At 45.9% G+C, this 25,709-nt stretch overlaps 1 protein-coding gene across 1 annotated transcript in view; it reads right to left on the reverse strand.

The window, feature by feature from the left end:
- Positions 1–25,709, reverse strand: part of TENT2 (terminal nucleotidyltransferase 2) — a 74,923-nt gene that overhangs the window by 20,079 nt on the left and 29,135 nt on the right. The window contains exons 9-10 of the mRNA XM_069749817.1: positions 18,736–18,864; positions 15,356–15,399 (exon numbers count right to left, since the gene is read on the reverse strand). Coding sequence (XP_069605918.1) covers positions 15,356–15,399; positions 18,736–18,864 — 173 coding nt within the window. The remainder of the gene's footprint in view (positions 1–15,355; positions 15,400–18,735; positions 18,865–25,709) is intronic.

The following is a 25,709-nucleotide window of genomic DNA, read 5'->3' on the forward strand; positions in this document are numbered from 1 at the left end:
AACGTATCAGAGTAAGTCAAGAACCAAAAAAGAAAACGAGCCATAAGGCTAACAGGGTGGGTGCTGTGTCCCCCAATGAATGGCTCGGAGAAAAGGATTTTACGGTGAGTACACAAAAGTCCCTATTTCTCCTTCGCCACATTGGTGGGACACAGAACCATGGGACGTCCCAAAGCGTCCCTGGGTGGGAAACAATACAACCAAATAACTCCGTGTACCAACGGACTATAAATGTGCAATGGCCGCCTGCGGAATACGTCTGCCAAGGGACGATTCCGCAGAAGATGGAGTGTGAACGTTGTAGTGCTTCGTGAAAGTATGCAGGCTGGACCATGTTGCGGCCTTGCAAACCTGCTCTGCCGAGGCCTGGTGCCAAATGGCCCAGGAAGCACCCACTGACCGAGTGGGATAGGTCTGCCCCTAGCCCGATAAGATTCTTGAATAGCTGATCGGATCCATCTGGCTATCGTGGCTTTAGAAGTGGCTAAACCCTTTTTGTGACCCTCCGGGAGCACAAAGAGGGAGTCCGATTTGCGGAAGGTGGCAGTCCTAGAAGTGTACTTCCAGAGGGCCCTCACCACGTCCAAGGTGTGAAGGGCCTTTTCAACCCGATGTCTTGGCTGCGGGCAGAAGGAGGGAAGAACGGTATCTTCATTAAGGTGGAGGGATGAAACCACCTTGAGAAGAAAGGACGGAGGTGGACATAGGACTACCTTGTCCTGGCGGAAGGAAAGGAAGGGCACCCGGCAGGACAGGGCGGCCAACTCAGACTTGCATGATAGAGGTTATTGCAACAAGGAAGACGACCTTCCAGGAGAGGACAATTAGCGAGACATCCAGCAGAGGTTCAAAAGGGGGCTCCTGAAGGACACCCAGGATCAAATTGAGATCCCAAGTCTCTAAGGGCATTCTATAGGGGGGTACGACATGGGAAACCCCCTGAACAAAAGTCCTGACTTGCAAGTCAGTAGCAATCTTGCGTTGGAACAACACGGATAATGCCGAGATCTGACCCTTGAGAGAACTGAGCATCCACTCCAATGGCCTGGGGATCCCGAGAACGTGCTATGAAGTTGGGAACGTTTACGTTCAGTCTGGACGCCATCAGATCCACGTCCGGAGTACCCCAGTGAAGGCAATTCTGCTGGAAGACCTCTGGATGGAGTTCCCACTCTCCCGTGGCGAGACCCTTACGGCTGACAAAGTCCGCCGCCCAGTTTTCGACGCCTGGAATGTGCACGATGGAAATGATGGAGCGGTTGTTCTCGGCCCAACGGAGAATGTGGCAGACCTCCCGCATCGCCGCTCTGCTGCGGGTCCCCCCTGATGGTTTATGTACGCCACAGCTGTGACGCTGTCTGATTGAATCCGAATTGGGTGACCCACGAGGAGGAAGTGGAAACGTCTCAGGACAAATCTGATCGCTCGAATCTCCAAGATGTTTATCGGAAGTCTCGACTCCTGAATGGTCCAACGCCCTTGGGCAGTGTGGTGGCGAAATACCGCTCCCCAACCGAGGAGGCTGGCCTCGGTAGTCACCACCAGCCAGTGGGTTGGGAGAAAGGACCTCCCCTGGATGAGGGATGATTCCAAAGTCCACCATTTGAGCGCTTGCCTGATCCGCGGGGGCAGAGGACATGGCCGATCGAGGGATAAGGGACTCCTGTCCCAGTTGTCCAGCAGAGCCTGTTGTAAGGGGCGGAGATGCAGTTGAGCGAAGGAAACCGCTTCCATTGCGGCCACCATTTTTCCCAGGATCCTCATGGCAAATGGAATGGAATGAGGGAAGGGACGACAAAGCGTCCGGGTTCCCTGCTGGGCCTTGGACCGAGGAAGCAGGACCAGCCCCTTGGACATGTCCAGGATCACGCCTAGGAAGGAGATCTGTCAGGCTGGAACAGGGGAGGACTTGTCCAAGTTGATCAGCCAGCCCAGGCGTGAAAGGGTATTAAGGTAATGCGGACACTTGCTTCACAGGCATGATAGGACGGACCTTTGATCAGGAAGTCGTCTAAGTATGGCAACACGACCACTCCTCGGGAGTGAAGAATGGCCATGACCTTTGTGAATACCCTGGGCGTGGTGGCAAGGCTAAAGGGTAAGGCCGTGAACTGAAAATGGTCCTCCTGGATGGCAAAACGCAGGAACCTTTGATGTGGCGGGAAGACTGGGATATGGAGATAAGCATCTTTGATGTCTGTTGATGCTAGAAACTCTCCTCTCTCCAGTGAAGAGATGACCGACCTGAGGGATTCCATCCTGAAGTGCCGGACCTTTACATACTTGATTAGGAGCTTTAAATCCAAAATAGGGCGCACCGTCCCACCCTTTTTTGGAAGGACGAAGAGGTTTGAGTAAAAACATCTGAATCTCTCGTGTTCTGGAACCAGAACAATTACTCCATTTCGGCGGAGAGTTTCGATGGCACGGTGAAGTGTGCGAGACTGAGCTCCTGAACTTGGGGGAAGAGAGGGAAAAAACCGTGCCGGAGAAATCTATTTTGTAACGAGAAGACACCAGGTCTCTGACCCATTCGTCGTGGTTAACGGAAAGCCAGACAAGTTGAAAGAAGCAGGCGTCGGCCTACTCTGGTGGTCTCGACCGGAAAACTCCCAGAGTCATTGTGAAGGAAATCTGGAGGGCCCGGATCCCCTGGTTCTGGGTTGCCTAGGCTTACCTTGACAGGACCGATTCGGCGTGTATGAGAGCCGAGGGTCTCTCTCTGTACTTGGAGATCGTTCTGATCTGGATGAAGCCGTGGTGGAGGACCAGAATGGGCTATTGCGAAAGGGCCAAAAGGGAAACTGTTGCTGACGCTGAAAAGCAATTTTAGGCCTGTGCTGCGGGAGGAATTTCCTTTTCCCTCCTGTAGCATCGGAAATAAGCTGGTCTAATTTTTCTCCAAACAGACGTCCGCTCTGAAAAGGCAGAGAAATCAGATACTTTTTAGAGGAGGAATCCACGCACCACTCTCTAAGCCATAGTGCTCTCCTAATGGTGACGGTGTTTGAGGCAGCAATTGCCGCACAGTCTGCTGCGTCTACAGACGCATACATCAAATAGTCTCCAGCCATAGCGATTTGTTTGGCGAGATCCGCCGCCTCAGACGGAAGAGCCTGGTCCTGAATAGATTTTGCAAGGGCATCTGCCCAGAAAACCATTGCTTTTGCGACCCATGCCGCCGCAAAGGAAGGGGATAAAGAGGAACCTGAGGCTTCATATACTGAGCAAGCCAGGGAATCTATCTGGCGTTTTGTGGTATTTTTAATTGAAGCCCCATCAGGTACAGAGAAAAGTGTTTTGGTAGCCAAACGCGATACCGGAGGATCCACTGTTGGAGGTTCCATCCAATCTGGGAAAAGATCTGCGGAAAAGGGATAACAGGATTTTTGGTTGCTTACCGTAAAATCTGTTTCTTGGAGCCTCCACAGGAACCATGGGTGTATGCTGCTGCCACTAGGAGGCTGACACTATGCAAATAAAGTTAGCTCCTCCTCTGCAGTGTACACACCACCGACTGGCATTATACTCTTCAGTTAGTGAGAAAGCAGTAGGAGATAATGAGCAAGGTTGAAAAACCATAACCACAAACTTGAGAACTGTAAGCGTGAGAACAGTCATAGAACATATAACAGAAACATTGGGAGGGAGCTGTGACCCCCAATGGAGGCTCCAAGAAACAGATTTTACAGTAAGCAACCAAAAATCCTGTTTTCTTTATCGCCTCTCATTGGGGGACACAGGAACCATGGGACGTCCCAAAGCAGTCCCACGGGCGGGAAAACAGACTTCCATCAGGTCAGAGGACTCACCACTGCCGCCTGCAAGATCCTTCTGCCTAGGCTGGCATCCGCCGAAGCGTAGGTATGGACCTTGTAGAATTTGGCGAACGTGTGGATGGAAGACCAAGTTGCCGCTTTGCAAAGCTGTAGGGCGGAAGCCCTGTGGTGAACCGCCCAGGAGGCGCCGACAGCCCGGGTAGAGTGAGCCTTAATCCCAGGAGGGGGCACTCTGTTCTTGACCCGGTAAGCCTCCAAAATTGCCATTCTGATCCAGCAAGCAATAGTCGCCTTGGAAGCCGGTTGGCCTCTGCGCGTGCCATCAGGAATGACGAAAAAGGAATCAGTCTTCCGGAAAGTGGACGTTCTATCCAGGTAGATCCTCACTGCCCTGACGAGGTCCAGCTTGTTCAACGATCGCTCCAGAGGATGAGTCGAGCTGGACAAAAGGAAGGTAGAACGATGTCCTCGTTGAGGTGGAAGGTAGAAAACACCTTAGGAAGAAAAGAAGGTGGAGGCCGGAAGACCACCTTGTCCTGGTGAATGACCAAAAATGGAGGTCGGCAAGACAGGGCCGCTAACTCGGAAACGCGGCGAATAGACGTGATGGCCACAAGAAAGGTCACCTTCCAAGATAGAACTGATAGAGGAATCTCCCTAAGGGGCTCAAAGGGAGAAACCCTCAGAACGTCCAGTACCAGGTTTAAATCCCATGCATCCACAGGGGCCCTGAAAAAAAACAACACACATTGAGGTAGATAAGGGTCTAATGAAACACCCGTGTCCACCTCCTACTGACACTAAGCTAAACTGAAGAGTATAATGCCAGTCGGTGGGGTGTACACTGCAGAGGAGGAGCTAACTTTTATTTGCATAGTGCCAGCCTCCTAGTGGCAGCAGCATACACCCATGGTTCCTGTGTCCCCCAATGAGAGGCGATAAAGAAACTTCAATCCCAGGGCGTTTTTACCCGTAAAGCGCTTATCCGGTCACTCCCTGTGTCGCCGGACTATATCTAAGAAATGAGAGGCGAACACCCTATGGGATCGCTTGGTTCTTGTAAAAGATACTGCATGATCCGGAGCCGAATTAGGGTCATCATCAACCTTTAGCGCATGATTGACAGCTTCAATGAGGGAATCCACAGTCGATTGAAACTCCGGAGAATCAGGGTCCAAGGACGCCTCATACTCAGAGTCATGATCGCTGCGAACCCCTGGAGAGGGGGAGCGAGAAGTGGAGCTACCAGAGGCTGAATGGCTTGGTGAATGTTCAGGAGAGGTAGAGCGGATCCGTTTTTTGGATGACCGTACCTCCTTCAGGTGAGAGCGGCCCCTGCTGGCCGATGATTCCCCTGTAAGGGAGGGGTCTCTTAACCCAGGTAAACGAGTGCCCCGCTCCTCAGAGGGGTAATAAAGGGATTCAATCGCTTTGGCCAGCGAAGCCATGGATTGTGACAGTGACGCGGCCCACTCAGGGGGGCTAGATACACTGGGGTCGGTAGCGGCGGAGGGCTCCTGGGCACAATGGGCATCACAGGCTGGGCAGAGAGGAGAGGCTGAGGGAGAGGAGCCTGGCAGGTGGTACACACAGTGAAAAAGGTGGTATGAACCTTTGAAGCCTTTTTAGCCCTTGACTGCGACATGATGTACCCCAATATAAGTAAAAAAGCTGCTAGTGGAAACTAAGAGGGGTAAAGCTGCAGGGAAGCACCTAGTACAGACTCCTTACCCAGGTCCTGTGTGTCCCGCAATCAGATGAGGCGGCGCGCTGAGTAAGGGAGAAGACCGGCTTCCAGGGCTTGACATGTGCAGACTAAGGGCGGCCAGAACAGCGGTGCTGCAGGGAAGATGGCTGCCGAGATTGGGGGAAAATTCTGCACCTCTTTTCCTGCGTGCGCACATAGCCTAAAAGTTCTGGTCTGAATAGCAGACCCAGTGTGCCTCCTATGGACACTAAGCTTGAACTGGGTCTCTAGAAGCCAGCATGAGGGTGTATACTGCAGGGGAGGAGCTAACTTTGTCTCAACTTAGTGTCAGCCTCCTAGCGACAGCAGCATAACACCCATGGTTCTGTGCCCCCCAATGTGGTGAAGGAGAAATGGATTTTTATGTCTTAGTAAGAAAATGTGACTGAACAATTAAAGGGAATCTGTCACCAGGTTTTTGCTTCCCCATCAGAGTGCAGCATGATGTAGGGGCAGAGACCCTGATTCCGCAATGTGTCATTGACAGGCCTGCTTAGTGTTATTTTGATAAAATGACTTTTTTCTGCTACAGATCTAGCAGTTCTCTGAATCCTTATCACTGTATAAATCAGCCCACCACAAACTCAATCTGTGGTGAGGGCAGGGTTATACAGAGCTCATGAATATGCTTGACTATCTGGCAGCAGGGTTACTAGTCCTCTAATGATAATCACCGGCTGATAAAACAATGATTCCATGAAAACTACAGCAAGCAGCCCATTAGGTGACATCGCTGAAATCTCTCTCTATGTTATGCTGCTGTCAGATTGGTGGCAAAACCTGGTGGCAAAACCTGGTAACAGATTACCTTTAAAGGAAATCTGTCAGCAGATTTTTGCTACTTAACCTGAGAGCGGCACAATGTAGAGACAGAGTTCCTGATTGCAGCAATGTGTCACTTAAGGGACATTTACACTGCAAGATAATTGTGAATTCATGTTAAAAAAGGGGCTGTGTGTTTCAATAAAATCAGTGTTTTATCAGCAGGACAGCATCACTCATCTTGTGCCACGTAATCCTCGTGCAATGTAATTCCGCCCCCTCCTGCCTATGCACAGTGTCCACAGAAAGCTGCCAATCAGTGGTGTGGGCGGGGTTATGCAGGGCTCAGCATTCAGAGAACTTCAGCAGATAAAACAGTGATTTTATCAAAACTGCAGCAAGAAGCCCAGTGACACATTGCTGGAATCAGGGTTTGTCCATATATCATGCTGCTCTTCGATAACATAAGAAAAACCTACTGAAGAATTCAATTTTTTTTTTTAAATTCGTTTATTAATTACAGGACAGATCATACACACATTTGCTTGTATACATCATTATCCATTAGTTAGTTATAGAAAATTACCATACATAGCCGTGTATAAAATATTATAAAGATAATAAACTGTGTATGTTAATCAGTAACATCTTATTTAAACCTTAACTACATTAACTTCTAATAAAGCCTCCAAAACTAACATAACATAGTGCCTCTTGCAGGAGAGTTCTAAATAGACTCCGCCCTGTGAGTAAATAGTGTCCGCATAATCGTACACCCTTTTTATACGTATACTGAGTTATTTTGATCTAAACAGTATGGCCGGATGAGTTCCATCTTCCCCATATCTTCTCAAATTTGGCTGGACAACCCCTGTTTTGATATAGCGTCCGCTCATATGGAATAATTGAGTTCACTAAGTCAATCCATGCCCTAAGAGATGGACAGGACCTCCCATCCAACGCATTGCTAACACCTTTCGTGCCATAAATAGCGATTCTCTCAGAAAGATTCCCGTGTGGTGATCCCATGTCTCTGCCTCCCATACCCCAAACAGGCATACCAGTGGCTCAAGTGGAACAGGGATCGACACCAAGGATGTCAATAGTACCGTTACCTCTTTCCAAAATTGAAAAACAACAGGACATTTCCAGATCATATGAATGAAATCTGCGTCACTGGAATGACACCTCAAGCAGTCTGATGAATGAAGATGGCCCATTTTAAATAGACGAGTCGGGGTCAAATAGGATTGATATATAATATACAGTTGGGTCATCCTATTATTGATTGATGGGGAGACCCTAGTCGGGGATTCCAAGATTTCATCCCATTCTTCTCCTAGTGTATCTGGAAGTAGCCTCCCCCATTTTCCCTTAATTAAATCTAAGGTGGATTCTTCGCCTATGGATAACATATAGGTATATAAAGAAGAGATGAGTCCCTGAGGCCCTTGTGATTTGAGAATTCCTATTAATGGTAAAGTTGAAATAGTTCTACCTGCACCCGTATGCCGTACATATGATTGGAAAGCAGATCTTAATTGTAAATAACGGAAAAATTGAGATCTCGGTATATTGTGAGTATTTTGTAATTGTTCAAAAGAAACAAAAATTCCTTGGCTATGTATATCACTCACTGTGAGGACACCATACGATATCCAAAATTCAGTAGATGGATGGCCTAATAATCCCGGGAAATAGCTATTGTTCCACAATGGCATTTCGGCTGCTATATCAACAGATTTTGTAACTTTTTTAATTTGCCTCCATATCGAACGGGCCAATCGGAGCAAAGGAAGCAAACGAGGGACAGTAATTTTCTCCATTTCCAAAAAGCCCAGCGGGCAATCAATCTGAGCTGAATGTAATACATGGCTTTCAGAGTTGGGAAGAGACTCCCCGGGCATCCATTTATTTATCATTTTTGCCTGCCCAGCAAGGTAGTACAGATAGAAGTCCGGCAAGGCAGCCCCACCCCCCTGTTTGGGTCTCTGTAGAATGGATAATTTAAGTCTAGGCCTAGCTTTCCCCCATATGAAGGATGTGGTAAGGGAATTCAGGGTTGCAAAGAAAGATTTAGGTATTAAAACGGCACTATGTTGAAGACAATAGCTCAATTTTGGGAGTAATATCATTTTGATCAGGTTAATACGACCAGCCACAGATAGCGGGAGCTTGTCCCAGGTAGCAAATTTAGATTTAACCACGTCCAATAGTGGATATATATTGAGATGCAAATCTTGGTGACTGCATTGAGACATATGTATTCCAAGGTATTTAAAATTGGAGACAATGGGCAGCAGCGAGAGGGTTTCAAGGCATGGCATTGGGGTATGGGAGAGAGGCATCAAAGCAGATTTATCCCAATTTATATATAGACCAGAAAATGTACTAAATTTATCAATCATCGTTATTACTTTTGGCAATGTATCTTCTGTCTGGTCCATAAACACCACCATATCGTCTGCATAAAGACCAATAATGTCCACCCGGTCAGCAATATGTATCCCTTTAATGTCTACAGAGGACCTCATCCGTATTGCCAGGGCTTCTATAGCCAAGGCAAATAGAGCTGGGGAGAGAGGGCATCCCTGGCGAGTTCCCCTATGTAAGGAAAATGGTGCAGATACAGAACCGTTTACCACCATACGTGCCCCAGGTTTCGCATATAGTGTACCTATCCCTCTTAGAAATTTATTCCCAAACCCATATTTCCGTAAGCATGCAGTTAAAAAGGACCACTCAAGGGAGTCAAAAGCCTTAGCTGCATCCAACGAAGCTAATGCCCACTTATTGTCTGGCTCTAATGAACTATATTGAATGACCGATTGCACTCTTCTAATATTAATAGAGGTATTTTTCCCGGGCATAAAGCCAGTTTGATCTGGGTGTATGAGATCTAGTATGATCGCATTCAATCTAGTAGCCAGAATTTTAGTGAAAATTTTGTAGTCCACATTCACTAAAGAAATTGGTCTATATGATCCACAATCCAGAGGATCCTTCCCCTCCTTCCTAAGCACAATAATATTAGCATCATAAAACGATTCGGGTACCGATTCTCCCTCCCATATTCCCCTTAGTACCTTCAGCAATATAGGTGCTAATTTATCACGATATTTTCTATAAAATTCAATGGGAAATCCATCAGGTCCCGGGGCTTTCCCGGTGGCCATATCTGCTATAGCATGTTCTACCTCTTCCAGAGTAAATTCAGCCTCCATAAGAGCTCGTTGGGATGGACTCAGCGAGGGGAATGTTATATCCGATAGATAATCCAGGCATTCATCGACATCTAAACCACTCTTAGACTTATACAACGAAGTATAATAATCATAAAAGCCCTGAAGTATTCCATCAGTAGAGGACACCAATGAGCCATCGGACACCCGGATCTGCAATATTGTGTTGGAGGTGCTATGCTGGCGCACCAAGAAGGCCAGGAGTGTGCTGGCTTGATTCCCTAGCTCAAAGTAGGACTGACGAGTAAAAAATAATTTGCGCTTTGACTTAGCATCTGTATGTTGGGTATACAATCTCTGGGAAGTAAGCCACTCAATTCTATTACTGCTGGACTGATTAGCTATATAAGTGGCCTCTGAGTCTTTTAATCTTTGCTCTATCTCCTCGTCCTCCCTCGCCGTCACTCTCTTAATATAGGAAATGGTAGAAGACAAGCATCCCCTCAAGTATGCCTTCAGGGTATCCCAGAATAGACCAAGGTTTTGGATTTCCGAATGTGTCAGCACAAAGCTATTCAACTGATCAACCGTCCTATCACTAGAGTCTATCAATTTTAACCAAAAGGGATTTAATTTCCAGGACCTATTGCTATTATCGGATTGCCCATATTTAAGTTTAAGAATGATCGGGCTATGATCTGAGATCCCCCGGTTACCATGTTCGATGCTATCCACCCATAGCGCCAAGCCACCCGACCCAAATATATAGTCTATTCGAGACAAAGACTGCCTAGTAGACGAGTGGCAGGTGTACCCCTTAACTTCTGGATGGTTTATTCTCCATAAATCTAGCCACCCACTCCCTTCCATAAATAGTGCTAATTGTGAGGGGTGCTGAGGCACAACTTCCCCTGAGTCCACATCGTCCAATCTCAATCTATCCATGGACTGATTCATTATTAAATTAAAGTCTCCCATACAAATAACATTGGCTTCCGGATATTTTAAGGAGAAGCCCAGAGCCATACGTAGGATTGACATGTTAGCGGGAGGGGGGTTATAGATACACAACAACACATACTCTCGTGAGTTAATAAATGCATGCACAAAGACGAAACGACCCTCCGGATCACGTCTCGCCTCTTTAGCCTCCCATCTGACCTCCTTGTGTATCAGCAGAGAGACCCCTCTTGAATAGCTAGTGTGGAATGCGTGTAGGGACCACTGTACCCATGGCTTTTGTATACATCGAACCGTGTCTCTTGTCAGATGTGTCTCTATCAGAGCTACGACTTGAGGGTGATATCTTTTAATCTGCGAAAACACCTTAATTTTCTTTCGAGGAGTTTTTATACCTCGTATGTTCCAGGTCATACATATAAGTTCAGCCCCCATATTTACTCTTAAAGGGAGCATTGATATATATCATTATCATTCGGGTGCAGTCTAACGGCACCGCACCGAGCAAAGAATTAGCATTAGAGGCAGCCATGCTTAATAAACATCCAAAACTAGTATATAAAACCAAACTAAACAAAACTTGAACAGTAGGGGAGCATATTTCCATACTCCCACAGTCAAATTGAATAGGGGATACCCTCACTGGACTCAGTGTCCGGTATTGTTGATATTTTCCGCATCCAGACAGAAAGCTCTATCTATGTTGCCATTAATCAGGGAGCTCAGGTTAGGGGTCTTCCGCATTCGACCCCCCGCGAGACCGCAACCACTCAGTCGCCTCCGCTGGATCCGTGAAGAATAAGGAGGAGCCCTTATAAACGATGCGAAGCCGGGCCGGATAAAGCATGGAGTAAACGATGTTCTTATCTCTAAGTTGTTTCTTGATATCCATAAATCGTGCTCGCTGCTTTTGAAGTTCCATAGAAAAATCTGGAAAAATCGATATGGTAGCATTATCGAATTTGATGAGGCCCTTCTGCCGTGCTAAGCGGAGGATGATATCTCTGTCTCTACAATTAAGGAGACGCGCCAGGAAAGGCCGCGGCGGGGCTCCAGGAGGAAGAGGCCTGGTCGGGACCCTATGGGCCCTTTCCACCGCGAATGTCGAGGAGAATCCATCTCCCAGTGATGACTTGAGCCATTCCTCCAGAAACTGTTCAGGCTGCTGACCCTCCGACCGCTCCGGGAGACCTATAATTCGGATATTATTGCGGCGCAGTCTATTTTCCAAGTCGTCTGCCTTTTGCTTCCAGGCATTTACGGATCCGGCAGCTTTGGTCAGTTTAGCCTCCATAGGGGCGATAGTGTCTTCAATATGAGACACCCTCGTTTCAACCTCCGTGATGCGCCCTCTCATAGTTTGCATGTCATGACGCAGGCGTCCCACCTCAGTATGCACATCTTCTATTTTCTCCGTAAGAGCTGATCTAGTGAGGGAGATAGCCTGCATCAACTGCTCTGATGCCTGTTTAAGAGTCAGTTCATCCTCTCCTCCCTCCTCATTGCTGTCGGAGGGGCGTCCTTTACGTTGAGACGGTGTAGGATTATTTCTAAGATTGCGCACATTATCATGAGGATCATCTTTGGCATATTTTTTTAATTTTTCAGCAGCCGATGCTCCTCTAGGGTGCTGCATGATGGATATTCACAAGGGGATTTCACAAAGCGACCCAAGGAGTAATTATGGACAAGCTGTATTCCGATTTTGAGACTTGTATTATGGAGCCCGAGGTTATAAGACAGGAGTCCACTGGGCAGGCAGTTTAGGGTATCCGGTATATAGAGATAGCCGCTGTAACACTCAAGCCGTGCAATTCCACAGTTATCATAAGGGGAGCAGCTGAAAAGGGGTTAATCCCTGTAATGTTATGGCGTTAGCAGGGAAAATGTCCACCCGACAGGGGGGCGCAGGTCCCACTTTCTCAGGGCACACACTGCACCACCCCTACTTCTTCAGGCGCACACCCACCGCCCAGCGCCGCTAATAAGATTAGAAGCGCACTTCCCTAACTGTCAGGGTGTGCGCTGATATGATGGCCGCTACCCCCGGCATGTACCGCCACTTGCATCAGTCCTCACGGCTTACCAGTAGTATCCACCGCCACCAAGATGAGGGGGACCCGGCTCCAGCAGAGAGCAGCACCGCGTTCTTTCCTGCTCCCTCTTGCAGGTCCCTCGTCGCGCCCACCAGTGCGGTCAGTCACCGCTGCCTCCGAGACGGTGGGAGGTCCAGCTCCGGCAATGAACAGCGCGGTGTCTTGTGCTCCCTAGCGCGCGCTCCCAAGATGGCCGCCGCTGCACATGGGGCTCTCCTGCCTGTTTTAGCTTCTGCAGCTCCCGGCTCCGCAAATCTCCACAGCGGTCTCCCAGAAGGTCCACCAGACTCTCCGGTGCATGGGGTCCCGATCCGGGCTAGTACCGCTCGGTCACGCACAATATTTATAGCAGAATCAGCTCAGGATGTATGGAGCTCTCCTAGGATGCCTCCTTCTTCTTCAGCTACATAGCCACGCCCCGAAGAATTCAATTTCACGATCCAAAAACATCTTGTTCACAAAAATGAATTCACTGATCTACACAACGATCTTGCCTTACCCTAATTTAATAATATACACGAGAAAATTGGGGTTTTGACTACTTTTTCTACCAAGTCTCAGCTAACATCTATTACGAGCCTTCAGTCAGTGTTATTCAATCATGGAGATCTTCTAAAATTGAGCATCCAAATAAAGTCTGCCAAGTATTTCACTGTAAAGGTACGTGTCCACCTTCAGGATGGCCGGCGGTTTGGTCGGAGCGGCAAACCCGCTCCGCGCTAAGCTCCGCCCCCTTCTGTGACGCGATGATGCCGGATGTGTTCATAGACCACATCCGGGTTCATCGCACGCCACACATAGGGCCCGGTGTTATACCTTGCGGCGGCGCAGCGTCGCCGCAAGGTACACGGACATGCTGCGATCTTAAAAGACGCGCCGCATGTCCGGAGTCGCAGGGCCGCCGGATGCGTGTTACCACGCATAGTGGAGACGGGATTTCATAAAATCCCCTCCACTATGCTGGAACATCTGGATGCTGCGTGTTTGACGCTGCGGCCCCACGCAGCGTCAAACACGCAGCGTTTCCTGAACGTGGAAACACACCCTAAGGGTATGTGCACACGTCAGGATTTCTTGCAGAAATTTTCCTGACAAAAACCAGACATTTCTGCCAGAAATCCGCATGCGTTTTTTCACGCTTTTTCATGCGTTTTTTGTGCGTTTTTCCCAAATGCATAGAATAGCGGGAAAAATGCAGAAAATCCGCAAAATTAATGAACATGCTGCTTTTTTTTACCACGATGCGTTTTTTTTTTTGCGGAAAAAAACGCATTATGTGCACAAAACATGCAAAATGCATTCTAAATGATAGAATGCATAAGGTATGCATTTTTAATGAGTTTTTATAGCGTTTTTCCCGCGAAAAAACCTGAACGTGTGCACATAGCCTAATACTTATGTAATCTAAATTAATTACTTATATAATACTAGATGGCAGCCCGATTCTAAAGAATCGGAAGTCTAGAATCCATATATACTTTATTTATTCAAATGTAAGAATAATACAATTAATAAATAATAGTAAGAAAGAACAAAAATAATAGGCAGTATATGGAGAAAACACCAAACAAAAGTTCAAAATTGGTGTGAAAATGTCACTGAACCACTTCACAACTAAATATATATAGTTTTGGTAAATGGTATTATCATTTTTTTGACGAAATTCGGCAGGAGCTTGAAGAGCAACGTCACTGGGCCCGCCTCCACGCAGTAGAAACTTGCTGTGAGGTAAAAATTCAAAAATCACACCAAAATGGCGGGCGCAGTGTGTCACAGTACGGCACGTTTCTGATTGGTCGCTCGCAGCAGGCGGCAACCAATCAGACACTGGACACTGTTGACGTCACTTATCTCCGGACATTAGCTCCGGACATTAGCTCCGGACATTAGCTCCGGACATTAGCTCCGGACATTAGCTCCGGACAAAGCCACGGAAGTTGGCACAAATTGCAGGAAGTAGTATTCTAGGCAATTATATATTAGATAAATGTAACAAACACAGTAGGACAAAAACTAGAGATACATTCGGCATATGCGCTGGGAGCTTTCCTGATGCAGACACTGAACACTGAACTTCGCCCTAAGGGTAAGTTCACACAGGGCATTTTTGTTGCTTTTTTTTCTGCAGTGAAACCTGATCTTCTTGGCAGGAAAGAAGCTGCGCCAAAAACGCATGTTTAGGTGCGTTTTTTGTTGCGTATTTGGTGCGTTTTTTTCTCTTTGTCCATGCTAATGTCCTTGGATTTTCAGCAGCAAAAGATACCTGCGTTTTTGCTGTGTTTTTTTCAACACCCATTCAAGCCAATGGGTGAAAAAACGCAGCAAAAAACGCAGAAAGAAGTAACATGCTCTATGTCCAAAAAAACGCAGGAAAGCACAAAATACTGATCAAACAAAAAACCAACGTGTGTGCATGAGATTTCTGAAATCTCAGGCTTTGCTGGTACTGTAAAAAGCAGCTGAAAATTTGCATTAAAAAAGCAGCAAAAAAAAAAAAAAAACGCAGCAAAAACGCCCTGTGTGAACTTATAATACAAGCCATTAACATGCCCTAACAGTTCTCACCCATTGACTGCATCAAATTCACAAAACGTCAGGCACAACCCATGAGCTGGGTGTAGTTTCTAGAAATTGGCAGACTTTTTCCATTTTCACAAAACACCCTTTGAAAAAAAGGTTGCAATGGTAAGTGCACTGCAAACTCCGCCCGACCCAAGAAAAACTGCAGGCTGAAAGGACGAGCATCTTATTAGCCTCTCCATAGGCTTGTTCAACAAGCATGAAGATGTAGGTCTATAAACATAAAAGAAAAGCCGACATGGTACTTACTGGGTATTTTTTTTGTAGAGATGGAAGAATTGGTTCAGGTAGCGCTACAAAAACAAATATAATATACTTTTAATCTGAACGTAATAAAGGTGTACAAAGCGACTATACATTGCTTACACCTGGATGCAGAGATCAGCCGATCTTTGGGGGTGCCTGGTGTCAGACCTCTGTTGATTTAACATTGATAACTTATCTGTAGGATAGGTTGTCAGTCTCGGATGACCCCTTTAAAGTTTTTTTTTTATGTAGACAGTTTGTTGTTTTTACTCTGGCCAAGCCTAACCTTTAGGCTATGTGCACATGTCAGGATTTCTTGCAGAATTTTTCCTGACAAAAACCGGACATTTCTGCCAGAAATCCGCATGCGTTTTTTAATGAGTTTTCCCAAATGCATAGAATAGCGGGAAAAACGCAGATAATCCGCAAAATTAATGAACATGCTGCTTTTTTTTTTACCGCGATGCATTTTTTTCGAGGAAAAAAACGCATCATGTGCACAAAACATGCAGAATGCATTCTAAATGATAGGATGCATAATGTATGCGTTTTTAATTAGTTTTTATCGCGAAAAAACCTGAACGTGTGCACATAGCCTTACTCATTCATCACTGACAACATTACAACTGTAGCACAAAACCGCTGCAGCCAATCACTGGGTTCAGTTGTCTCATAGCGCGACAACATTGGAATCACCGCCCAGTTGCTAGAGCCACTGACCGGGGTCAGTGCTGGAGTGGGTGAGAGTCTAAGTTTACACTGGTCAATCCTATGGACAAAAAAAAAAACCGTAGCTGAGGGGGCATTCCATAATAATGCCCAGAGAGATAATGGAAAGGTAAAGGTGGCACATTTTATTCGACCTCCCTGGCAGATGCCCTGAAGTACCCATTTATCTGGCTTCATTATGGCATCTTATAGAGCCCCTCATGGACAGCAGATTAATCACCAGATTTCACAGTACAATTTGCATACATTATAAAATAGCTCTTTGACCTGATGAGGCAGGTGTACTTACTTTTAAAATCCCCAACGTTTGTAAAGTCCCGAAATTAAAAGTCAGAATTTTATGGCAAGACTCCAGCTAAAGTAGAAATCTAATTTTAATATTAGGCAGGGACACTTTAGACATGGATTATACAGCCATTCTGACATGGATTTTAAACCTGAGTGCACCAGCCTCATCAGGTCTAAACAGTATACACTGTGAAACCCGGTGACAGATCTGCTTGAAAATTAGTCTGTCAAGCTAACACAGAGAAGTCCATTTTATGCTCGACACTCTGCAGATAATATTCTACATTGGAGCCCTGCAAGGAAAAATCTGCATGTGGGAAGGCCATGCTATTTGCACCAGGAGATCTGCTTGGATAATTTGTCCATTCTATTAGATGTGACATGAAGCATTGCGATGCCATACATCTAGTGATCATCGCCTCTCCTGCGGATAAGTGATAATTACTTCTTTGGCTAAGGCTATGTGCACACGATGCGGATTAAGTGCGGATCCGCAAAGTGATTTACAGTATAATGTAAATCAATAGGAAAAAAAAAATGTTGCTAATGGTGCGGAAAATTCCGCATGAAAAACGCTGCGGATCAAAAGAAGTAGCTCGTCACTTCTTTTGTGCGGATCTGCAGGGTTTCTGCACCCTTCCATCATGGAAATCTGCAGGGGTAAAAAACGCATGAAATCCGCAACAAAAAGGCACAGAATCCGCATAAAAAAAACGCGTCAAATCTGCACCTGCGTTTTCTGCTAGGAGATGCGGATTTTGTGCAGAAAATTCTGCATCCCAATCCGCAATGTGTGCACATAGCCTAAGGCTACCTGGTAACTTTGGCCACAACACACGGTGGCTCAGTGGTTATCATTGATGCATTTGCAGCGCTGGACTTCTGGGTTCCAATCCCACCAAAGACAAATGTTCTCCCTGTGCTTGTGTAGGTTTCCTCCCACACTGCAGAGACATAGTGATAGGGAATGTAGACTGTGAGCCCCAACGTGGACAGTGAATGTCTGTAAAGCGCTGTGGAATTAATGCCGCTATATAAGTGAATAAACTGACAAGGCCGAAGTTCGCCATTTGTCACTACTACACTGCAGTGCAATACAAGTGAATAGGGTCACATTGCACCCCAACAATACCACAATTGCTGTTGGATTTTTTTTTACTGACTTGCTCTTACTTATGGCTGTTCCCTTGGGGTCACAATGCAACCCCATTCAGCAATATTGCACTGTTATGTAGCAGCAACACATAGCGAACTTTGACCACGTGACCCGTTTCATGGCAAAAGCTGTCATGCAGCCCCAGCCTTATTCTTAGCGGAATACCCCTTTAAATGGAATCTGTCACCTACTTCTTCATATATAAGCTTCAGCCACCGCCATCTGGGGCTTATCTACAGCATTCTGTAATGCTGTAGAAAAGCTTCCCCCCCCCCCCATATTTAACCCGAATGGTAAGATAAACAAGTTAGATTATACTCACCTAGGGTGGGGGCGGTCCGATGGGGGTCGCGGTCCAGCGCCTCCCATCTTCATGAGATCCTCTTCCTTGCGTCCTGTCGCGTCTCCTGCACAGGCGTTCTTTATCTGCCCTGTTGAGGGCAGTGCAAAGTACTGCAGTGCGCAGGCGCTGGGCTTCTCAGACCTTTCCCGGCACCCATCAGACCGGACCGCCCCCCCAGGTGAGTATAATCTAACTTGTTTTTCTTATCCTTCAGGTTACATGGGGGGGGGGGCTTATCTACAGCATTACAGAATGCTGTAGATAAGCCCCTGATGATGGTGGCTGAAGCTTATATACGAAAAAGTAGGTGACAGATTCCCTTTAAAGGCAAAGATTTCACCCATTAAAAAAATGAGTGAACGTTCCTGCTTCCTCCAAACGGACACAATTACTACACATGCTACTGTGTGAACACCGTCTTAATCCCAGAACTCGGAAGGTGAAACGCTGGCCGAATATAGGCTTTTTGCCCATCTGAACTAATCAAGTTGTTAAATATGTAGAAAATTGGAGACAATGCGCTCACGACACTGTGGGCTCACAGCTGGGCAGCTCAGTGCTCTGCAGAGATTTCTTCCCCCTCATTCTAGCCCACTCCCTGTTCTCTGACAAAGCCTTTTTGCCTTCTTTGTGCAGCTAATCATGCAAGCAGTGCCTTTCTTCACTAATGATGACTGTACTACTGCAGAGTCAGTGCACAGCTGTGAGTAACAGTCAGGCCCACAGGGAAAAAAGGAACTCTGCCGAGCACGCAGCCCCCACAAGAGCCGCAGACTCTTCACTTTCCAGGCTGGGATCTGTCCTAGTCTCACAAGTACCAGAAGATTTATGCACAGTGTACACAGGTGCATGCAGCTTCTTACTTACTTTGTAAATAGTGCAAAACCATCAAAACGAGACTATAGCTGCTCAAGGTTCCTCGGCTGGCATCATTTATACCATGGTGACCGGCCCACCGCTTAACAACCAGGACTAATGGACGAACGCGGCTCTCTGCTGTAGAAGAAAAAAACATGTTTTAGTGGCAACATGAAGCATGCAATGTATGTATACCCTCAGTGGTGCGTCCATAGGAAATAATTTACTGTGCAATAGTACATTTATCTCATTAAAAACTGTACAGATAGGTCTCTGGTCTAACTAAAGCATTGCAAGGGGCATTTAACCCCTTAGTGACAGGGCAAAAAAAATTTAAATCTGGAACAGTTCAACAAATCCCAGCGATTTTGAGACTGTTTTTTTCATGGCACATTATAATTTATGATAAGGGTAATTTTTGGTCAATATGTTTTGTGTTTATTTATAAAAAAAATATATCAAAATTTGACAAATGTAAATAAAAATTAGCAATTTTCAAACTTTGAATGATTATCCCTGTAATCCAGATAGTCACACCACAGTAAGGAATTAACCCCTTCCCGACCCATGACGCCACGTAGGCGTCATGAAAGTCGGTGCCATTCCGACCCATGACGCCTATGCGGCGTCATGGAAAGATCGCGTCCCTGCAGATCGGGTGAAAGGGTTAACTCCCATTTCACCCGATCTGCAGGGACAGGGGGAGTGGTAGTTTAGCCCAGGGGGGGTGGCTTCACCCCCTCGTGGCTACGATCGCTCTGATTGGCTGTTGAAAGTGAAACTGCCAATCAGAGCGATTTGTAATATTTCACCCATTATAACGGGTGAAATATTACAATCCAGCCATGGCCGATGCTGAAATATCATCGGCCATGGCTGGAAATACTAGTGTGCCCCCACCCCACCCCTCCGATCGCCCCCCCAGCCCTCCGATCTGGCCGGTACACTGCTCCGGCTCCCCTCCGTCCAGTGCTCCGCTCCCCCCCGTGCTCGTGTCCGCTCCCCCCGTGCTCCAATCACCCCCCCCGTGCTCCAATCACCCCCCCTGCACTCCGATCCACCCCCCCCCGTGCTCCGTTCCACCCCCCCGTGCTCCATTCCAGCCCCCCCGTGCTCCGTTCCACGCCCCCCGCGCTCCGTTCCACCCCTCCCGCGCTCCGATTCCCCCCCCCCCATCATACTTACCGATCCAGCCGTGGTCCCGTCCGTCTTCTCCCGGGCGCCGCCATCTTCCAAAATGGCGGGCGCATGCGCAGTGCGCCCGCCGAATCTGCCGGCCGGCAGATTCGTTCCAAAGTGCATTTTGATCACTGAGATATAATCTATCTCAGTGATCAAAATAAAAAAAATAATAAATGACCCCCCCCCCCTTTGTCACCCCCATAGGTAGGGACAATAAAAAAAATAAAGAAATTTTTTTTTTCCCACTAATGTTAGAATAGGGTTAGGGGTAGGGCTAGGGTTAGGGGTAGGGTTAGGGTTAGGGGTAGGGTTAGGGGTAGGGCTAGGGTTAGGGGTAGGGTTAGGGGTAGGGTTAGGGTTAGGGGTAGGGTTAGGGGTAGGGTTAGGGGTTCGGTATGTGCACACGTATTCTGGTCCTCTGCGGATTTTTCCGCTGCGGATTTGATAAATCCGCAGTGCTAAACCGCTGCGGATTTATGGCGGATTTACCGCGTTTTTTTCTGCGCATTTCACTGCGGTTTTACAATTGCGATTTTCTATTGGAGCAGTTGTAAAACCGCTGCGGAATCCGCACAAAGAAGTGACATGCTGTGGAATGTAAACCGCTGCGTTTCCGTGCAGTTTTTCTGCAGCATGTGTACAGCGATTTTTGTTTCCCATAGGTTTACATTGAACTGTAAACTCATGGGAAACTGCTGCGGATCCGCAGCGTGTGCACATACCTCTAGAATTAGGCTATGTGCACACGGTGCGGATTTGGCTGCGGATTCGCAGCAGTGTTCCATCAGGTTTACAGTACCATGTAAACATATGGAAAGCCAAATCCGCTGTGCCCATGGTGCGGAAAATACCGCGCGGGAACGCTGCGTTGTATTTTCCGCAGCATGTCAATTGTTTGTGCGGATTCCGCAGCGTTTTACACCTGTTCCTCAATAGGAATCCGCAGGTGAAATCCGCACAAAAAACACTGGAAATCCGCGGAAAATCCGCAGGTAAAACGCAGTGCCTTTTACCCGCAGATTTTTCAAAAATGGTGCGGAAATATCTCACACGAATCCGCAACGTGGGCACATAGCCTTAGGGTTAGGGTTGGAATTAGGGTTGTGGTTAGGGTTAGGGGTGTGTTGGGGTTAGTGTTGGGGTTAGGGGTGTGTTGGGGTTAGGGTTGTGATTAGGATTATGGCTACAGTTGGGATTAGGGTTAGGGGTGTGTTGGGGTTAGTGTTGGAGGTAGAATTGAGGGGTTACCACTGTTTAGGCACATCAGGGGTCTCCAAACGCAACATGGCGCCACCATTGATTCCAGCCAATCTCGTATTCAAAAAGTCAAATGGTGCTCCCTCACTTCCGAGCCCTGACGTGTGCCCAAACAGTGGTTTACCCCCACATATGGGGTACCAGCATACTCAGGACAAACTGCGCAACAATTACTGGGGTCCAATTTCTCCTGTTACCCTTGTGAATCTAAAAAAATGCTTGCTAAAACATAATTTTTGAGGATAGAAAAATGATTTTTTATTTTCACGGCTCTGCGTTGTAAACGTCTGTGAAGCACTTGGGGGTTCAAAGTGCTCACCACATATCTAGATAAGTTCCTTGGGGGGTCTAGTTTCTAAAATGGGGTCACTTGTGGGGGGTTTCTACTGTTTAGGCACACCAGGGGCTCTGCAAACGCAACGTGACACCCGCAGACCATTCCATCAAAGTCTGCATTTCAAAAGTCACTACTTCCCTTCTGAGCCCCGACGTGTGCCCAAACAGTGGTTTACCCCCACATATGGGGTATCAGCGTACTCAGGAGAAACTGGACAACAACTTTTGGGGTCCAATTTCTCCTGTAACCCTTGGGAAAATAAAAAATTCTGGGCTAAATAATTATTTTTGAGGAAAGAAAACGTATTTATTATTTTCACGGCTCTGCATTATAAACTTCTATGAAGCACTTGGGGGTTCAAAGTGCTCACCACACATCTAGATAAGTTCCTTTCAGGGTCTAGTTTCCAAAATGGGGTCACTTGTGGGGGGTTTCTACTGTTTAGGCACATCAGGGGCTCTGCAAACGCAACGTGACGCCCGCAGAGCATTCCATCAAAGTCTGCATTTCAAAACGTCACTACTTCAATTCCAAGCCCCGGCATGTGCCCAAACAGTAGTTTACCCCCACATATGGGGTATCACCGTACTCAGGAGAAACTGGACAACAAATATTGGGGTCAAATTTCTCCTGTTACCCTTGGGAAAATTAAAAAATTCTGGGCTAAATAATTATTTTTGAGGAAAGAAAACGTATTTATTATTTTCACGGCTCTGCATTATAAACTTCTATGAAGCACTTGGGGGTTCAAAGTGCTCACCACACATCTAGATAAGTTCCTTTGGGGGTCTAGTTTCCAAAATGGGGTCACTTGTGGGGGGTTTCTACTGTTAAGCCACATCAGGGGCTCTGCAAACGCAACGTGACGCCCACAGAGCATTCCATCAAAGTCTGCATTTCAAAACGTCACTACTTCACTTCCGAGCCCCGGCATGTGCCCAAACAGTGATTTACCCCCACATATGGGGTATCAGCGTACTCAGGAGAAACTGGACAACAACTTTTGGGGTCAAATTTCTCCTGTTACCCTTGGGAAAATAAAAAATTGCAGGCTAAAAGATCATTTTTGAGAAAATAATTTTTTTTTTTATTTTCATGGCTCTGCGTTATAAACTTCTGTGAAGCACTTGGGGGTTCAAAGTCCTCACCACACATCTAGATTAGTTCCTTTGGGGGTCTAGTTTCTAAAATGGTGTCATTTCTGGGGGATCTCCAATGTTTAGGCACACAGGGGCTCTCCAAACGTGACATGGTGTCCGCTAATGATTGGAGCTAATTTTCCATTTAAAAAGCCAAATGGCGTGCCATCCCTTCCGAGCCCTGCCGTGCGCCCAAACAGTGGTTTACCCCCACATATGGGGTATCAGCGTACTCAGGACAAACTGGACAACAATATTTGGGGTCCAATTTCTCCTATTATCCTTGGCAAAATAGGAAATTCCAGGCTAAAAAATCATTTTTGAGGAAAGAAAAATTATTTTTTATTTTCATGGCTCTGCGTTATAAACTTCTGTGAAGCACCTGGGGGTTTAAAGTGCTCAATATGCATCTAGATAAGTTCCTTGGGGGGTCTAGTTTCCAAAATGGGGTCACTTGTGCGGGATCTCCAATGTTTAGGCACACAGGGGCTCTCCAAACGCGACATGGTGTCCGCTAACAATTGGAGCTAATTTTCCATTCAAAAAGTCAAATGGCGCGCCTTCTCTTCCGAGCCCTGCCGAGTGCCCAAACAGTGGTTTACCCCCACATATGAGGTATCGGCGTACTCGGGAGAAATTGCCCAACAAATTTTATGATCCATTTTATCCTACTGCCCATGTGAAAATGAAAAAACTGAGGCGAAAAGAATTTTTTTGTGAAAAAAAATTACTTTTTCATTTTTACAGATCAATTTGTGAAGCACCTGAGGGTTTAAAGTGCTCACTAGGCATCTAAATTAGTTCCTTGGGGGGTCTAGTTTCCAAAATGGGGTCACTTGTGGGGGAGCGCCAATGTTTAGGCACACAGGAGCTATCCAAACGCGACATGGTGTCCGCTAACGATGGAAATAATTTTTCATTCAAAAAGTCAAATGGCGCTCCTTCCCTTCCGAGCCTTACCATGTGCCCAAACAGTGGTTTACCTCCACATGTGAGGTATTGGTGTACTCAGGAGAAATTGCCCAACACATTTTAGGATCCATTTTATCCTGTTGCCCATGTGAAAATGAAAAAATTGAGGCTAAAAGAATTTTTTTGTGAAAAAAAAGTACTTTTTCTTTTTTACGGATCAATTTGTGAAGCACCTGGGGGTTCAAAGTGCTCACTATACATCTAGATAAGTTCCTTGGGGCGTCTAGTTTCCAAAATGGGGTCACTTGTGGGGGAGCTCCAATTTTTAGGCACACGGGGGCTCTCCAAACGTGACATGGTGTCCGCTAAAGAGTGGAGCCAATTTTTGATTCAAAAAGTCAAATGGCGCTCCTTCCCTTCCAAGCCCTGCCGTGCGCCAAAACAGTGGTTTACCCCCACATATGAGGTATCAGCGTACTCAGGACAAATTGGACAACAACTTTCGTGGTTCAGTTTCTCCTTTTACCATTGGGAAAATAAAAAAATTGTTGCTAAAAGATAATTTTTGTGACTAAAAAGTTAAATGTTCATTTTTTCCTTCCATGTTGCTTCTGCTGCTGTGAAGCACCTGAAGGGTTAATAAACTTCTTAAATGTGGTTTTGAGTACCTTGAGGGGTGCAGTTTTTAGAATGGTGTCACTTTTGGGTATTTTCAGCCATATAGACCCCTCAAACTGACTTCAAATGTGAGGTGGTCCCTAAAAAAAATGGTTTTGTAAATTTCGTTGTAAAAATGACAAATCGCTGGTCGAATTTTAACCCTTATAACTTCCTAACAAAAAAAAATTTTGTTTCCAAAATTGTGCTGATGTAAAGTAAACATGTGGGAAATGTTATTTATTAACTATTTTGTGTCACATATCTCTCTGGTTTAACAGAATAAAAATTCAAAATGTGAAAATTGCGAAATTTTCAAAATTTTCGCCAAATTTCCGTGTTTATCACAAATAAATGCAGAATTTATTGACCTAAATTTACCACTAACATGAAGCCCAATATGTCACGAAAAAACAATCTCAGAACCGCTAGGATCCGTTGAAGCGTTCCTGAGTTATTACCTCATAAAGGGACACTGGTCAGAATTGCAAAAAACGGCAAGGTCTTTAAGGTCAAAATAGGCTGGGTCTTGAAGGGGTTAATAAATAACATTTCCCTCATGTCGGCTTTACATCAACACCAGTTGTAAAATATTGTTTCATTTAGTTAGTATTTTAGGAGGTTTAAAAATGTAGCAATCATTTTTCATTTTTTCAAGCAAATTTACAAAATTTATTTTTCTAGGTACTTATCCAGGTTTGATGTGACTTTGAGGGTCCTATATATATTGGGAAACCCCCAAAAGTTATACACCCCTCAACATATTAAAAACTGCTGTCAGGTAGTTTATTAACCCTTCAAATGATTTTCAGGAATTAAAGCAAAGTGATAATAGGAATGTAAAAGTGTATTTTTACCACCTAAATGTCGTTAACTTCTGAACAGGCCGCTATAGCCGGCAGATTCTAAGGTCACTATTTGGTCATGAATTTCCATGAAAAACATCAGAACCACAACATCATGATCTCTAGGTGCTGATGGGATTGAGTAGGAAGCCCCCACACTCAACCATTTATATGATGAGTCACTTGACAGCATCATCTAAGGGGTTAAACAGATATGGATGGTGCCAACACTCATAGTGGCTAATGCAGCAAGTTGTCAGCTATAGTGGACAGCTGCTGGATTGTTACCTCTATGGGGAGGCTATCCTCTTATATCTCAGGTCAGTAAAAAGAGATATTGGCGGTCATCAAGGGGTTAAAGAGAATAGAATGCTTGTATATGTCTGTTTATACACAGACAATATATATATATATATATATATATATATATATATATATATATATATATATATATATATATATATATATAGAACACAAATATCACATTCTAGATATCACTGAATGAAATATTCCAGTTGCAAATCTTTATTCAGTACATAGTGGAATTCGGTGGGAACAATAAACAAAAATGATCAATGTAAATCAAAATTAATATCCCGTGGAGGTCTGGATTGGACTGATACTCAAAATCAAATTACAGGCTTATCCAACTTC

Source organism: Ranitomeya imitator, chromosome 1 (genome assembly GCF_032444005.1).
Source record: "Ranitomeya imitator isolate aRanImi1 chromosome 1, aRanImi1.pri, whole genome shotgun sequence".
In the NCBI taxonomy this organism is placed as follows: domain Eukaryota; kingdom Metazoa; phylum Chordata; class Amphibia; order Anura; family Dendrobatidae; genus Ranitomeya; species Ranitomeya imitator.